The sequence below is a fragment of the Spodoptera frugiperda genome, chromosome 25 (genome assembly GCF_023101765.2).
Source record: "Spodoptera frugiperda isolate SF20-4 chromosome 25, AGI-APGP_CSIRO_Sfru_2.0, whole genome shotgun sequence".
Taxonomy (NCBI): Eukaryota; Metazoa; Arthropoda; class Insecta; order Lepidoptera; family Noctuidae; genus Spodoptera; species Spodoptera frugiperda.
In genome coordinates, this window is record NC_064236.1 from 10170611 (window position 1) to 10187929 (window position 17319).

Here is a 17319-nt window from a genome sequence, read left to right on the forward strand (position 1 = left end):
TTGAGACCAAGTTTTGTGTGTGTATGATAGCAGAACATTGAAATAAAATGTTGATAAATTTCCGCCGCTGACTATGTTAAGAATGAATAGTCATGATAGATGGTATTTAGACACAAACATATGAAGCAATGCCGAGCTGTGTAGAGGTAAATACATACTTTATTGTCGATCGACCAATACACCAGGATTTCAGTGATTTTTCAGTCCCTTTAAGATATGACAACGCTGTCATTGCAGCATATTTTTACGCCTTTCATGACACCAAAAGTTATTTATTTATGAATGTTCATGTTGATGCATATTATATTATTATTTACATAGCCTGTTATCGATATCAAGATCATAGCGTTGTTTTACCTAAACTGTTCGGTATAAAGTTGTTACGGTAATCGATGACTTTTGCAATATGACTGTTTATATGTATCAGAAATTATTAAAACTGATTTTTCTGTCATTTTTAAAGTGATTACGAATTCACTGAGTAAAAATGTCTCGTTTAGCATCTTTTCGATAACTCCAAAATGTTTAATGTTTTGAATAATTATGCTTTTACCGTTTTACTTGAATGAAACCAAACTAACAACTAAATGGTACTTTAATTTTCATTAACACTAATGATTGTTTCATTCTTTTTTATTGAATATGTAATAAACACCGAAAGGTCGTATGGTGACACGCCTTCATGCCTATTAACCTACAGGATAATCCTGTTACCTATAGCAGAACACTGTTATATTTATGGCAAAGAGAAGGGGCTAAGTTAATGTTTCTCTGTTAATCAGGTCTTTTGGATTTTGAGTAGAATGCCTAAACAGTCTAATACCGAAAATTATACCAGTGACTGCTATTCCTGCGCTACGCTTACCCTAATGCAGTAAGACGCTTACACAGCCAACACAGACACATTCAGCGACGGAAAGATATGTTGAAATTATATGTCATTTTACATCGCACTCGTATTGGAAAAAGAAAGGTAATATGTACAGGGACATTTTCCAACACCAGTGGTTTGAGTTTGAGTCTCGAGTATTTCACATTATGCCAAAAAGTAAGTTTATGTTTAATAATTGAGGCGAGTTTTTGAACTGAAAGCGCCTCATTGTCATTACAAACGAAAAGTTGTCACGTTAAGTTAGAGTGATGTGTGACATTGCGTTATTTAAAATGTTCTATAATTTAGATTGAGACAGAGTTTTGTGTGTGTATGATAGCAGAACATTGAAATAAAATGTTGATAAATTTCCGCCGCTGACTATGTTAAGAATGAATAGTCATGATAGATGGTATTTAGACACAAACATATGAGGCAATGCGTTGTTATATGACGGTATATACCTCGTTGTTGATAAAGAAGTATAGGTCTAACGGGATTTAAGTGATTTCTCAGTCCCTTTGTGATGAGAAATTAGTCTCATTGCAGCATATTTTTATGTCTTTCATGACGACAAAAGTTATTTCGTAATTGAATGTTGATGTAAACATAAATTGTAATGTAGTCACCGCTTTGACTAACTGTTATGAACGGTCGTCCACTGTGGGAAAGAAATGTATGGAATTGCATTTTTCTACTAGGTCCGATGTAATTTGCGAAAGTTACAGGATTTATGTTCTCATGTCTTTGGTTGAACGAAACCTAAAGTTCGTATATGGACCAAGCCAGCGGTATACTAGTTCGCAATCGTTTACATCAACATCCTAGGGGATTAAATCATTCTTTAGTGTTGTCTGTATAATAAACACCGATAGTATTTATGGTGCACGCCTTACCGCCTAATAACTATTATAACTGTATGTACAGGCTACTCGCATTATACCTATTAGAGTTTCACGTAATCAACTTCATATATTTTTTTATAGAATATATTTTATATCTCATCGTTATAGCAGATCTATATATCACTCTTATTAAATTTACGTCCTAAATACGAATATTGGATCACAGTGGCTGACCTTACTATGTTAAACTTATCCTAATGCAAGAAGACGCTTACACAGCCAACACAGACACATTCAGCGACGGAAAGATATGTTGAAATTATATGTCATTTTACATCGCACTCGTATTGGAAAAAGAAAGGTAATATGTACAGGGACATTTTCCAAGGCCATGGGTTTGAGTTTGAGTCTCGAGTATTTCACATTATGCCAAAAAGTAAGTTTTGTTTTATGTTTAATAATTGAGGCGAGTTTTTGAACTGAAAGCGCCTCATTGTCATTACAAACGAAAAGTTGTCACGTTAAGTTAGAGTGATGTGTGACATTACGTTATTTAAAATGTTCTATAATATAGATTCAGACAGAGTTTTGTGTGTGTATGATAGCAGAACATTGAAATAAAGTGTTGATACATTTCCGTCGCTGAGCCTGTTAAGAATGAATAGTCATGATGGATGGTATTTAGACATAAACATATGAAGCAAAGCCGTGCTGTATAGAGGTAAATACATACTTTGTTGTCGATCGACCAATACACCAGGATTTCAGTGATTTCTCATTCCCTTAAAGATATGACAACGGTTTCATTGCAGCATATTTTTATGTCACAAAATGCTATTGCGTATCGAATGTTGATGTTGCCATGTTGCTCCAAAATTTTTGATGAAATAGTTTAAAGTTTTGAATATTTATTTTACGCTTTTAACGTTTTTGGTTGAACGAAACCAAACTAACCAGTTAAAGGGTACTTTAATTTTCATCAAGACTAATGATTTTTTCATTCTTATGTATTGAATGTGTAATAAACACCGAAAGGTTGTATGGTGACACGCCTTCATGCCTATATACCTACAGGATAATCCTGTTACCTATAGCAGAACACTGTTATATTTATGGCAAAGAGAAGGGACTAAGTTAATGTTTCTCTGTTAATCAGGTCTTTTGGATTTTGAGTAGAATGCCTAAACAGTCTAATACCGAAAATTATACCAGTGACTGCTATTCCTGCGCTACGCTTACCCTAATGCAGTAAGACGCTTACACGGCCAACACAGACACATTCAGCGACGGAAAGATATGTTGAAATTATATGTCATTTTACATCGCACTCGTATTGGAAAAAGAAAGGTAATATGTACAGGGACATTTTCCAACACCAGTGGTTTAAGTTTGAGTCTCGAGTATTTCACATTATGCCAAAAAGTAAGTTTATGTTTAATAATTGAGGCGAGTTTTTGAACTGAAAGCGCCTCATTGTCATTACAAACGAAAAGTTGTCACGTTAAGTTAGAGTGATGTGTGACATTGCGTTATTTAAAATGTTCTATAATTTAGATTGAGACAGAGTTTTGTGTGTGTATGATAGCAGAACATTGAAATAAAATGTTGATAAATTTCCGCCGCTGACTATGTTAAGAATGAATAGTCATGATAGATGGTATTTAGACACAAACATATGAAGCAATGCGTTGTTATATGACGGTATATACCTCGTTGTTGATAAAGAAGTACAGGTCTAACGGGATTTAAGTGATTTCTCAGTCCCTTTGTGATGAGAAATTAGTCTCATTGCAGCATATTTTTATGTCTTTCATGACAACAAAAGTTATTTCGTAATTGAATGTTGATGTAAACATAAATTGTAATGTAGTCACCGCTTTGACTAACTGTTATGAACGGTCGTCCACTGTGGGAAAGAAATGTATGGAATTGCATTTTTCTACTAGGTCCGAAGTAATTTGCGAAAGTTACAGGATTTATGTTCTCATGTCTTTGGTTGAACGAAACCTAAAGTTCGTATATGGACCAAGCCAGCGGTATACTAGTTCGCAATCGTTTACATCAACATCCTAGGGGATTAAATCATTCTTTAGTGTTGTCTGTATAATAAACACCGATAGTATTTATGGTGCACGCCTTACTGCCTAATAACTACTATAACTGTATGTACAGGCTACTCGCATTATACCTATTAGAGTCTCACATAATCAACTGTTTAATTTATTATAAAATATATTTTTTATATTTTATATCTCATCATTATAACGGATCTTTATATCACTCTTATTAAATTTACGCCCTAAATACGAATATTGGATCACAGTGGCTGACCTTACTATGTTAAACTTAACCTAATGCAAGAAGACGCTTACACAGCCAACACAGACACATTCAGCGACGGAAAGATATGTTGAAATTATATGTCATTTTACATCGCACTCGTATTGGAAAAAGAAAGGTAATATGTACAGGGACATTTTCCAAGGCCAGTGGTTTAAGTTTGAGTCTCGAGTATTTCACATTATGCCAAAAAGTAAGTTTATGTTTAATAATTGAGGCGAGTTTTTGAACTGAAAGCGCCTCATTGTCATTACAAACGAAAAGTTGTCACGTTAAGTTAGAGTGATGTGTGACATTGCGTTATTTAAAATGTTCTATAATATAGATTGAGACAGAGTTTTGTGAGTGTATGATAGCAGAACATTGAAATAAAATGTTAATAAATTTCCGCCGCTGACTATGTTAAGAATGAATAGTCATGATAGATGGTATTTAGACACAAACATATGAAGCAATGCGTTGTTATATGACGGTATATACCTCGTTGTTGATAAAGAAGTACAGGTCTAACGGGATTTAAGTGATTTCTCAGTCCCTTTGTGATGAGAAATTAGTCTCATTGCAGCATATTTTTATGTCTTTCATGACGACAAAAGTTATTTCGTAATTGAATGTTGATGTGAACATAAATTGTAATGTAGTCACCGCTTTGACTAACTGTTATGAACGGTCGTCCACTGTGGGAAAGAAATGTATGGAATTGCATTTTTCTACTAGGTCCGAAGTAATTTGCGAAAGTTACAGGATTTATGTTCTCATGTCTTTGGTTGAACGAAACCTAAAGTTCGTATATGGACCAAGCCAGCGGTATACTAGTTCGCAATCGTTTACATCAACATCCTAGGGGATTAAATCATTCTTTAGTGTTGTCTGTATAATAAACACCAATAGTATTTATGGTGCACGCCTTACCGCCTAATAACTACTATAACTGTATGTACAGGCTACTCGCATTATACCTATTAGAGTTTCACGTAATCAACTTCATATATTTTTTTATAGAATATATTTTATATCTCATCGTTATAGTAGATCTATATATCACTCTTATTAAATTTACGTCCTAAATACGAATATTGGATCACAGTGGCTGACCTTACTATGTTAAACTTACCCTAATGCAGTAAGACGCTTACACGGCCAACACAGACACATTCAGCGACGGAAAGATATGTTGAAATTATATGTAATTTTACATCGCACTCGTGTTGGAAAAAAAAGAATGGTAATATGTACAGGGACATTTTCCAAGGCCATGGGTTTGAGTTTGAGTCTCGAGTATTTCACATTATGCCAAAAAGTAAGTTTTGTTTTATGTTTAATAATTGAGGCGAGTTTTTGAACTGAAAGCGCCTCATTGTCATTACAAACGAAAAGTTGTCACGTTAAATTAGAGTGATGTGTGACATTGCGTTATTTAAAATGTTCTATAATATAGATTCAGACAGAGTTTTGTGTGTGTATGATAGCAGAACATTGAAATAAAATGTTGATAAATTTCCGTCGCTGACTATGTTAAGAATGAATAGTCATGATAGATGGTATTTAGACACAAACATATGAAGCAATGCCGAGCTGTGTAGAGGTAAATACATACTTTGTTGTCGATCGACCAATACACCAGGATTTCAGTGATTTCTCATTCCCTTAAAGATATGACAACGGTTTCATTGCAGCATATTTTTATGTCACAAAATGCTATTGCGTATCGAATGTTGATGTTGCCATGTTGCTCCAAAATTTTTGATGAAATAGTTTAAAGTTTTGAATATTTATTTTACGCTTTTAACGTTTTTGGTTGAACGAAACCAAACTAACCAGTTAAATGGTACTTTAATTTTCATCAAGACTAATGATTTTTTCATTCTTATGTATTGAATGTGTAACAAACACCGAAAGGTTGTATGGTGACACGCCTTCATGCCTATTAACCTACAGGATAATCCTGTTACCTATAGCAGAACACTGTTATATTTATGGCAAAGAGAAGGGGCTAAGTTAATGTTTCTCTGTTAATCAGGTCTTTTGGATTTTGAGTAGAATGCCTAAACAGTTTAATACCGAAAATTATACCAGTGACTGCTATTCCTGCGCTACGCTTACCCTAATGCAGTAAGACGCTTACACAGCCAACACAGACACATTCAGCGACGGAAAGATATGTTGAAATTATATGTCATTTTACATCGCACTCGTATTGGAAAAAGAAAGGTAATATGTACAGGGACATTTTCCAACACCAGTGGTTTGAGTTTGAGTCTCGAGTATTTCACATTATGCCAAAAAGTAAGTTTATGTTTAATAATTGAGGCGAGTTTTTGAACTGAAAGCGCCTCATTGTCATTACAAACGAAAAGTTGTCACGTTAAGTTAGAGTGATGTGTGACATTGCGTTATTTAAAATGTTCTATAATTTAGATTGAAACAGAGTTTTGTGAGTGTATGATAGCAGTACATTGAAATAAAATGTTGATAAATTTCCGCCGCTGACTATGTTAAGAATGAATAGTCATGATAGATGGTATTTAGACACAAACATATGAAGCAATGCGTTGTTATATGACGGTATATACCTCGTTGTTGATAAAGAAGTACAGGTCTAACGGGATTTAAGTGATTTCTCAGTCCCTTTGTGATGAGAAATTAGTCTCATTGCAGCATATTTTTATGTCTTTCATGACAACAAAAGTTATTTCGTAATTGAATGTTGATGTAAACATAAATTGTAATGTAGTCACCGCTTTGACTAACTGTTATGAACGGTCGTCCACTGTGGGAAAGAAATGTATGGAATTGCATTTTTCTACTAGGTCCGAAGTAATTTGCGAAAGTTACAGGATTTATGTTCTCATGTCTTTGGTTGAACGAAACCTAAAGTTCGTATATGGACCAAGCCAGCGGTATACTAGTTCGCAATCGTTTACATCAACATCCTAGGGGATTAAATCATTCTTTAGTGTTGTCTGTATAATAAACACCAATAGTATTTATGGTGCACGCCTTACCGCCTAATAACTACTATAACTGTATGTACAGGCTACTCGCATTATACCTATTAGAGTTTCACGTAATCAACTTCATATATTTTTTTATAGAATATATTTTATATCTCATCGTTATAGTAGATCTATATATCACTCTTATTAAATTTACGTCCTAAATACGAATATTGGATCACAGTGGCTGACCTTACTATGTTAAACTTACCCTAATGCAGTAAGACGCTTACACGGCCAACACAGACACATTCAGCGACGGAAAGATATGTTGAAATTATATGTAATTTTACATCGCACTCGTGTTGGAAAAAAAAGAATGGTAATATGTACAGGGACATTTTCCAAGGCCATGGGTTTGAGTTTGAGTCTCGAGTATTTCACATTATGCCAAAAAGTAAGTTTTGTTTTATGTTTAATAATTGAGGCGAGTTTTTGAACTGAAAGCGCCTCATTGTCATTACAAACGAAAAGTTGTCACGTTAAATTAGAGTGATGTGTGACATTGCGTTATTTAAAATGTTCTATAATATAGATTCAGACAGAGTTTTGTGTGTGTATGATAGCAGAACATTGAAATAAAATGTTGATAAATTTCCGTCGCTGACTATGTTAAGAATGAATAGTCATGATAGATGGTATTTAGACACAAACATATGAAGCAATGCCGAGCTGTGTAGAGGTAAATACATACTTTGTTGTCGATCGACCAATACACCAGGATTTCAGTGATTTCTCATTCCCTTAAAGATATGACAACGGTTTCATTGCAGCATATTTTTATGTCACAAAATGCTATTGCGTATCGAATGTTGATGTTGCCATGTTGCTCCAAAATTTTTGATGAAATAGTTTAAAGTTTTGAATATTTATTTTACGCTTTTAACGTTTTTGGTTGAACGAAACCAAACTAACCAGTTAAATGGTACTTTAATTTTCATCAAGACTAATGATTTTTTCATTCTTATGTATTGAATGTGTAACAAACACCGAAAGGTTGTATGGTGACACGCCTTCATGCCTATTAACCTACAGGATAATCCTGTTACCTATAGCAGAACACTGTTATATTTATGGCAAAGAGAAGGGGCTAAGTTAATGTTTCTCTGTTAATCAGGTCTTTTGGATTTTGAGTAGAATGCCTAAACAGTCTAATACCGAAAATTATACCAGTGACTGCTATTCCTGCGCTACGCTTACCCTAATGCAGTAAGACGCTTACACAGCCAACACAGACACATTCAGCGACGGAAAGATATGTTGAAATTATATGTCATTTTACATCGCACTCGTATTGGAAAAAGAAAGGTAATATGTACAGGGACATTTTCCAACACCAGTGGTTTAAGTTTGAGTCTCGAGTATTTCACATTATGCCAAAAAGTAAGTTTATGTTTAATAACTGAGGCGAGTTTTTGAACTGAAAGCGCCTCATTGTCATTACAAACGAAAAGTTGTCACGTTAAGTTAGAGTGATGTGTGACATTGCGTTATTTAAAATGTTCTATAATTTAGATTGAAACAGAGTTTTGTGAGTGTATGATAGCAGTACATTGAAATAAAATGTTGATAAATTTCCGCCGCTGACTATGTTAAGAATGAATAGTCATGATAGATGGTATTTAGACACAAACATATGAAGCAATGCGTTGTTATATGACGGTATATACCTCGTTGTTGATAAAGAAGTACAGGTCTAACGGGATTTAAGTGATTTCTCAGTCCCTTTGTGATGAGAAATTAGTCTCATTGCAGCATATTTTTATGTCTTTCATGACGACAAAAGTTATTTCGTAATTGAATGTTGATGTGAACATAAATTGTAATGTAGTCACCGCTTTGACTAACTGTTATGAACGGTCGTCCACTGTAGGAAAGAAATGTATGGAATTGCATTTTTCTACTAGGTCCGATGTAATTTGCGAAAGTTACAGGATTTATGTTCTCATGTCTTTGGTTGAACGAAACCTAAAGTTCGTATATGGACCAAGCCAGCGGTATACTAGTTCGCAATCGTTTACATCAACATCCTAGGGGATTAAATCATTCTTTAGTGTTGTCTGTATAATAAACACCGATAGTATTTATGGTGCACGCCTTACTGCCTAATAACTACTATAACTGTATGTACAGGCTACTCGCATTATACCTATTAGAGTCTCACATAATCAACTGTTTAATTTATTATAAAATATATTTTTTATATTTTATATCTAATCATTATAGCAGATCTATATATCACTCTTATTAAACTTACGTCCTAAATACGAATATTGGATCACAGTGGCTGACCTTACTATGTTAAACTTATCCTAATGCAAGAAGACGCTTACACGGCCAACACAGACACATTCAGCGACGGAAAGATATGTTGAAATTATATGTCATTTTACATCGCACTCGTATTGGAAAAAGAAAGGTAATATGTACAGGGACATTTTCCAACACCAGTGGTTTGAGTTTGAGTCTCGAGTATTTCACATTATGCCAAAAAGTAAGTTTATGTTTAATAATTGAGGCGAGTTTTTGAACTGAAAGCGCCTCATTGTCATTACAAACGAAAAGTTGTCACGTTAAGTTAGAGTGATGTGTGACATTGCGTTATTTAAAATGTTCTATAATTTAGATTGAAACAGAGTTTTGTGAGTGTATGATAGCAGAACATTGAAATAAAATGTTGATAAATTTCCGCCGCTGACTATGTTAAGAATGAATAGTCATGATAGATGGTATTTAGACACAAACATATGAAGCAATGCGTTGTTATATGACGGTACTAGCTTTTGCCCGCGACTTCGTTCGCGTGGAATAGTGACTTCCGGCAAATTTTTGGTTTTAACCACATAGTTCCCGATCTCGCGGGTTCTCTTCAAAAATGAGATGTGGAAAATATTCCAGGGAACTCTTCAAAAATCAACATAATGAGTTCTGCGTTTGAATTTAATAGATGTATACTCACTTAGGGCATTGAAAAAATAGTTTAAAAACGGACTTAAACTAACTTAAAACTAAAGAAAGCTACGAATTACGAATTTATAACAATTAAAAAAGAAACTATATTACAACCTATCCTCTATGCTATAATAACCAAGCTTAAACTAAATAATTTAAAAGAAACGACTTAAATCTAATCTAATTAATTTATAAATTAGACTTACAATTTTATTAAAAAATCTAACTACAGTAACTACTAATAATCGATATCAAACTAAACCTACGTTAAATAGTTTAACCAGAAAACCAGGAAAACCCAACAAATAAACTTATTAATTGACAAATACAACGAAACCAATTTAGAATATACGAAACAGCAGGACCACTACAGACAAATAATCATACGACTGATAATACACTTTTTCTACGATAGTACCGAAGCGCTCGGCCGATACCCAACCAAATGAATGTAACGAAACCATAGCGCGATCTATTTCGATCTATCGAGGATAAAGACAACTTGGATTATTTATTTATACTCCGTTCGGGCATTTTCTTTGTACTAAAAGTTTAATTATATTGATATTATTTTTTTCATACCTTTTTACTATTTATTTACTTTTTTTCGATGAATTAAAACAATAACATGAACCGAAGTCGTGTAACGATCGACATAGAATTATCTATACTCCGTTAGAGCATTTTCTTTGTACTAAATGTTTTGTTATATTGATATTATTTTTTTCATTCGATAAATTAAAACAATAACATGAACCGAAGTCGTGTAACGATCGACATAGAATTATTTATAAATAATTTATTTCTTATTTTTATTTTTTGATTTTTGAAATAAAAATATATCTATGTCCTTTCTAAGGTTCTAAACTATATCTGTACCAAATTTCAACCAAATCCGTCAAATAATTGCGGAGATTAATGGTATAAGCATAGAATGTTCGACGTGATTCTTTAATTTGACATAACTTTTTTATTTATGAACCGATTGACATGAAACAAACACTAAATGTAAATTTAAGCATCCCACAATATATTCGTGAAAACCGCATCCAACTCGGATCAGCCGTTTCTGAGATTAGCGCGCACAGACGAACAGACAAACAGACAAACAGACAAACAGATAAACAGACAAACAGACAAACAGACAAAAAAAAGTTAATTACATTTTTGGGTTCGACATCGACATAACAATAACCCCTGCTATTTTTTTTATTTTTATTTTCAATGTACAGACAGCACTTTTCTACGATTTTATTATATGTATAGATATACCTCGTTGTTGATAAAGAAGTACAGGTCTAACGGGATTTAAGTGATTTCTCAGTCCCTTTGTGATGAGAAATTAGTCTCATTGCAGCATATTTTTATGTCTTTCATGACGACAAAAGTTATTTCGTAATTGAATGTTGATGTGAACATAAATTGTAATGTAGTCACCGCTTTGACTAACTGTTATGAACGGTCGTCCACTGTGGGAAAGAAATGTATGGAATTGCATTTTTCTACTTGGTCCGAAGTAATTTGCGAAAGTTACAGGATTTATGTTCTCATGTCTTTGGTTGAACGAAACCTAAAGTTCGTATATGGACCAAGCCAGCGGTATACTAGTTCGCAATCGTTTACATCAACATCCTAGGGGATTAAATCATTCTTTAGTGTTGTCTGTATAACAAACACCGATAGTATTTATGGTGCACGCCTTACTGCCTAATAACTACTATAACTGTATGTACAGGCTACTCGCATTATACCTATTAGAGTTTCACGTAATCAACTTCATATATTTTTTTATAGAATATATTTTATATCTCATCGTTATAGCAGATCTATATATCACTCTTATTAAATTTACGTCCTAAATACGAATATTGGATCACAGTGGCTGACCTTACTATGTTAAACTTATCCTAATGCAAGAAGACGCTTACACGGCCAACACAGACACATTCAGCGACGGAAAGATATGTTGAAATTATATGTCATTTTACATCGCACTCGTATTGGAAAAAGAATGGTAATATGTATAGGGACATTTTCCAAGGCCATGGGTTTGAGTTTGAGTCTCGAGTATTTCACATTATGCCAAAAAGTAAGTTTATGTTTAATAATTGAGGCGAGTTTTTGAACTGAAAGCGCCTCATTGTCATTACAAACGAAAAGTTGTCACGTTAAGTTAGAGTGATGTGTGACATTACGTTATTTAAAATGTTCTACAATTTAGATTGAGACAGAGTTTTGTGTGTGTATGATAGCAGAACATTGAAATAAAATGTTGATAAATTTCCGTCGCTGACTATGTTAAGAATGAATAGTCATGATAGATGGTATTTAGACACAAACATATGAAGCAATGCCGAGCTGTGTAGAGGTAATACATAATATATGTACGTTGTTGTTGTTCGACCAGTACACGTCTTGCAGGATTTCAGTGATTTCTCAGTCCCTTTGTGATTTGACAACGGTCTCATTGAATCATATTTTTATGTCTTTCATGACACTTTAGTTACGTTGTTATTCTATTCGTCATTCTTTGGTGTTGGTATCTGTGTAGTAAACACCGAAAGTTGTAATGGTGTATAAATTATGCTAACGGTATGTACAGGCTACTCGCATTATATTTAATCAAGTACAATGAATCTGTGCAGTGCGGTGAGTCGTCACTTGCTTGACATTTATACAAATAAAATTTAAAAATCACTATTTTCGGTTCCTGTGCTTCTTTTTATATGTACACATCCTTAGCTTATTTTATGGAATGAAATATATGTTTATGTATTTATTATTTTTAATTTAGATAACATGTACCTACCTATGTGTCGAATAGAACTGGCCACTAACGTAAGAAGTAACAGCTGTTTGGCAATAGCTGAATGGAATTATTCTATCTATCATAATTATGCGTATAGTAAATATTATATTATTTTCTTAACTAATTCGTACAATCCTTAAACATTTTCGACGCATATTAATGCGCATATGTACATTCTTATCCTAATAGACGATTATTATCCTAAATATTATATTATTTTCTTAACTAATTCGTACAATCCTTACACATTTTCGACGCATATTAATGCGCATATGTACATTCTTATCCTAATAGACGATTATTATCCTAAATATTATATTATTTTCTTAACTAATTCGTACAATCCTTACACATTTTCGACGCATATTAATGCGCATATTTACATTCTTAACCTAATAGACGATTTTATATTATAGATTAGATTAGTCGACATAATTATACCGGTATACTTTCTAATGTAACTTTACAATTCCTATCTCATGAGATAAATCAGGGATAGTCTAGCATATTTTGATTCAGTAGAGTATTGTAGAATAACCTAAATATTACAGAGTTTAAATACGACAGATTTTTTTAATTTATAGTAATATTTGAGAAAATTGAATATTATTTACAGGTGAAACAAATATTTTGCCGTCCGCGCCATTCCATGTGATAGCCATGGTGTGCACGAGTTGCGGCATTGTTTTATCAATAAAAAGGATGATGAGATTTTTTCATTTTTGTTATATATTTATTTAAATTGATAGTTATCTGGTATTCTTTTATCAATTTCAAATAATCAAACTTTATTAGTGGTCATCACCTATTTAGCCGTTAAGTAAGAGGTAGCCCTAGATATCGTAGTTATCCTGGCTACCTGGTAGCAACTAGCCATATAGCAACGTTCAATTGTGCTACGTCGTTTGTTGTTAAAAGGACTACAATGGGTACCGATGATCATGACGAAATCAGCACCGTAACCGTGTAGGTACATCTGTACCACACTCACACTGAATTGACCAATCACACGTCGTCCCTACGTTATATTCATTTTAAAGATTATGTATGTTCGAGCCGAGATGGAAACCGAACCCACACTTGGTCGAGATAAAACTAGTATTTCTGTTATATTACTTTGATTTAATTATCTATGTATATGACTTGTATGAATGAGTATGTACCTAAGTTAAAATGTAATAATGCAAAATGTCGAAAGTGCAGAATATTATAAAAGGTTCAACTACTATGTTTAAGCCAGACTAACAACTTTAAAAGAGACGCAGTTCAGTGATTTGAAAGCCATATTTAAATAAGATAAACATTTTTTTTTAAATATAAGACTCGACTTCTCAATTCTGTATTCAAAGGAATCATCAATTTTTTCCGTAATTAGAAGTATTTACACATTCAAATATAGAACAAAACATTTCATTGGAAAGTTTAGCGCCAATCTCGATAGTTTTGCCATCCGAATATTAACCTTTCCGCCTAGGAATTGGAGACCATAATTTCCTAATATCATTTCAACGATTCGCAAATTGATTACGATTACTAAACACTACAGTGTGAAGTACTTGGTGCTTGCATCTCCTGTGGCATTCTAACAGCTGGTGAACCGTCCACAAAGTTGTATAGTGGACAATGTTTTATTCTAAGTAGTACCTAAGCACCTATCTTACGCTACTTGGTTGTTCACGACGAACATCCCCTACGCATGCAATACATTACTTGACATTGTTTACACTACATTAAAAGATTTCGAGTGCCAATTACATCTACAAGTATTAAGTATATGTAAATACAACTTATTATTATACGATTGATCCAGGATCTCATCCACCTACTTGCATAAGAAATATTTTCCATTAATCTCTAACCATCACAGACTTTTTTCAATCACTTAAAGTCCTTTTATTTAACTTGATGCCTTTGATTTACCTGTAGAGCAGATTTTATCAATAATTTGATATCAGGTATTATAAGAAAGTTGTTAAAATGTTAATGAGGCAGTTCGTGCAAAATCACGGGTTTTATAAGAACCTTATAGAAAAAAATAGCGGAAGGGTCGTTTTTGTGCTGCAGTAGGGTAGGTTATGGATGCTAATCTGTGTCTAGTCTGTGTTGAAATAACCGTAGTTTTAAGGAGAAACTCGAAGGACTGCTATCACGCCACGTTATTGTAATTACATTTATTCTACCAGTCCCTGGAACTTCTATGTAACAGTTATTTCTACACAGCAATATGTTTGCTAGGAGACGTATCGCGTTTCAGTAGGTACAAAGGTAGATGCACAGGTATCAGTAGAACGTGTACATTCAAAAGCAATCAAATTACGGATCAGCGGGCGAGTTCAAGTCCAAACGGGATTTCCTGCGGTCTTTGCCGAGGGATAACTGTCCAGAAGTGGACCGTTGCAAGGAAGAAGACCGCGGACGTGCCGTGTCAGATTTGGACTTCTTCACTTTACTGCCTCCGCTAGCTGGTTGCTTACCTTTCAACGATGACACTGATATCACGACGTCAGTGGAGACTCCATCTTGCTCTAAACAAAGAAAATGATACTGTCAGACTTAGAAACAAGTAAGTAATGGAGCCGCCTACATGAACAAGAACGTTTTCAGAACTTACCAGTACGTTTAATGACCTCTCCAGCGTTGTTTAAGAAGAATTTCGGTTTGGAATCCTTTTCTTTTTCCTTTTCCTTATCTTTCAGAGATTCCTAAGAGCAAAACATTATCAATTAACAAATTGTTTTAATAAATTTATGAACTTTATGTAAATCTCACTTTTGTTAAATTTACCTTTGATCTACTAGATTTGGAAGCAGAGTCAGTGCTTCCGCGCCACCACGGTCACTGAATCTCACAAAAGCCCCGCCCGGGCTCCTTACTGGGGGTGGATGCCTCAGGGTCAACTACATCTCCTTCAGGCTTCGGCGATCCTGTTCCCGATGTAGTAGCCCCCCTGATCACAAATACATTTATAACTCAAATTCTAGCTGTATTAGTAAAATGACAAAAAATATAATCGTGTAGGCGCTTACGTCATGTCAACCCGGACGGTATTGTTATTTTGTTGGTTACGCATTGCCAAAGTGGACACCATCGGTGGGCGTTGTGGTTTGTTCGCAAGTAACCGCTCAATCTCGATCATCATTATCGGTGTAAGCTGTGGTACAATCTGAAAAAGTATGCATTTTAAATCTTGTTCTAGTCTAATTTAAAACGAAAGGTTTTCAATGTTCGATAGCCAGTACCTGGAGTGCGTGAATGTTCTCTTTAAATTGTTCAACGCTGGTAGCACCCAGCAGCAAACAGTTGACTGACTCGTTCTTTAGACACCAAGCCACAGCCAATTGGCTCATTGAGCAATCTGTTTGAAAATAAAAGTTCTGTAATAAAGCACAAACACATAAAGTATTGCAATAAATCAATAATGTAAGAAATACAAACTTAATGTATTGGCCAGGTTCGAGAGATCGCGCAGCTTGTCTCCGTATGTGCGTGGTTCTTCTCCAGTCACTTGATCCTTGCTGCTGGAGATGGGCAACTGCAAGGAGTCCTATTATTAAAGTTACACAGTAATGACCTTTTAGAAGAGAATGAAATTAGTTATTAAGCTTTGTATTGTAGTGGTAGGTACCTCAGGAACGGCCAGATCTTCTTCACACCAGCTAAAGGTGCTATATTTTCTGTTGAATCGAGATTTTGCGAAGAGGCCAGTAATTTCCTCGCGGCCTAGACCTTTACCAGTAGTAATAGCGGACCATGCCATCATGCCTGGTGGACAAAATTAACATAATTCAAGTGTGTATTAACCAAAACGTACGGTCAAGTATTCGGTGCCTACTGCATTTAATTTTGTTTATCACTCACCAACTCCGATCTTATGATACAACTCAGGCATATAGAGTTCAGGCTTTTCTCGGCAGAACATGTGATACTCTGTTTGTTCTACTATCGGAGTTATGCAGTTGAACTGACGGCAGTTGCTGTACGCATCCATTATCTGCAAGTCATTTAACAGAGTCACCAATATGAACAATGACGTAGTGGTAAAGGAAACCAATTTAAAAAAATCTCGTTTCCTCACCTCTGCTGGTGTCCAGCGCGCTGTCCCCCAATACATGACCCATCCTTGATTTATCACGAAATTCATTGCTCGTACCAACTCTGTGGAATTATTATTCTTTTTAATCCTAATCCTACTAAAACTTTATCACCAAGCATTGAATAAATTCTGTATTTCGACTAACCTTCCATAGGGCAGACAGGGTCGACTTTATGCAGGAGGACTACATCAATGTAGTCCACTTGTAGTCTAGCCAATGACGCCTTAACACTCTCAACTATGTGTTTGCGAGAGAGGCCTCTTTCATCTGACCTGTTATTAGTATGAGCAAACCTAGTAAATGGAGAGTTCACAGCGTGTTAGCAATTAGCGAGCGAGAAGCACAGGAAAAGCGACATTGTAACACATGGTCAGCAAGTACCCTAACAGCAAAGTCAAGCTTACACCACTCA

General features: G+C 34.6%; 1 protein-coding gene and 2 long non-coding RNA genes across 6 annotated transcripts in view; 2 read left to right on the forward strand and 1 right to left on the reverse strand.

Annotated features, from left to right (window-relative positions):
* LOC126912408 (uncharacterized) lies at nucleotides 1-8777 on the forward strand. Its single transcript, XR_007707110.1, has 3 exons — nucleotides 1-146; nucleotides 2438-2751; nucleotides 8049-8777. It is a non-coding gene; the product is annotated as an uncharacterized LOC126912408 (long non-coding RNA).
* LOC126912409 (uncharacterized) lies at nucleotides 694-2201 on the forward strand. Its single transcript, XR_007707111.1, has 2 exons — nucleotides 694-973; nucleotides 2078-2201. It is a non-coding gene; the product is annotated as an uncharacterized LOC126912409 (long non-coding RNA).
* The window catches only part of LOC118263499 (voltage-gated potassium channel subunit beta-1), a 27080-nt gene continuing 12904 nt past the window's right edge, over nucleotides 3144-17319 (reverse strand). The window contains exons 10-22 of one of the 4 annotated variants that reach the window (XM_050704312.1): nucleotides 17052-17200; nucleotides 16889-16968; nucleotides 16672-16804; nucleotides 16439-16575; nucleotides 16249-16345; nucleotides 16053-16168; nucleotides 15840-15976; nucleotides 15598-15760; nucleotides 15425-15515; nucleotides 15288-15338; nucleotides 11756-14733; nucleotides 5152-7108; nucleotides 3144-4047 (exon numbers count right to left, since the gene is read on the reverse strand). In XM_050704312.1, coding sequence (XP_050560269.1) covers nucleotides 15649-15760; nucleotides 15840-15976; nucleotides 16053-16168; nucleotides 16249-16345; nucleotides 16439-16575; nucleotides 16672-16804; nucleotides 16889-16968; nucleotides 17052-17200 — 961 coding nt within the window. In that variant the 3' untranslated portion in view covers nucleotides 3144-4047; nucleotides 5152-7108; nucleotides 11756-14733; ... (1 more) ...; nucleotides 15425-15515; nucleotides 15598-15648. Of the gene's footprint in view, nucleotides 4048-5151; nucleotides 7109-11755; nucleotides 15339-15424; nucleotides 15516-15597; nucleotides 15761-15839; nucleotides 15977-16052; nucleotides 16169-16248; nucleotides 16358-16438; nucleotides 16576-16671; nucleotides 16805-16888; nucleotides 16969-17051; nucleotides 17201-17319 lie in introns of all 4 variants that reach the window. The other 3 variants (XM_050704311.1, XM_050704313.1, XM_050704314.1) reach the window with 3 other exon arrangements.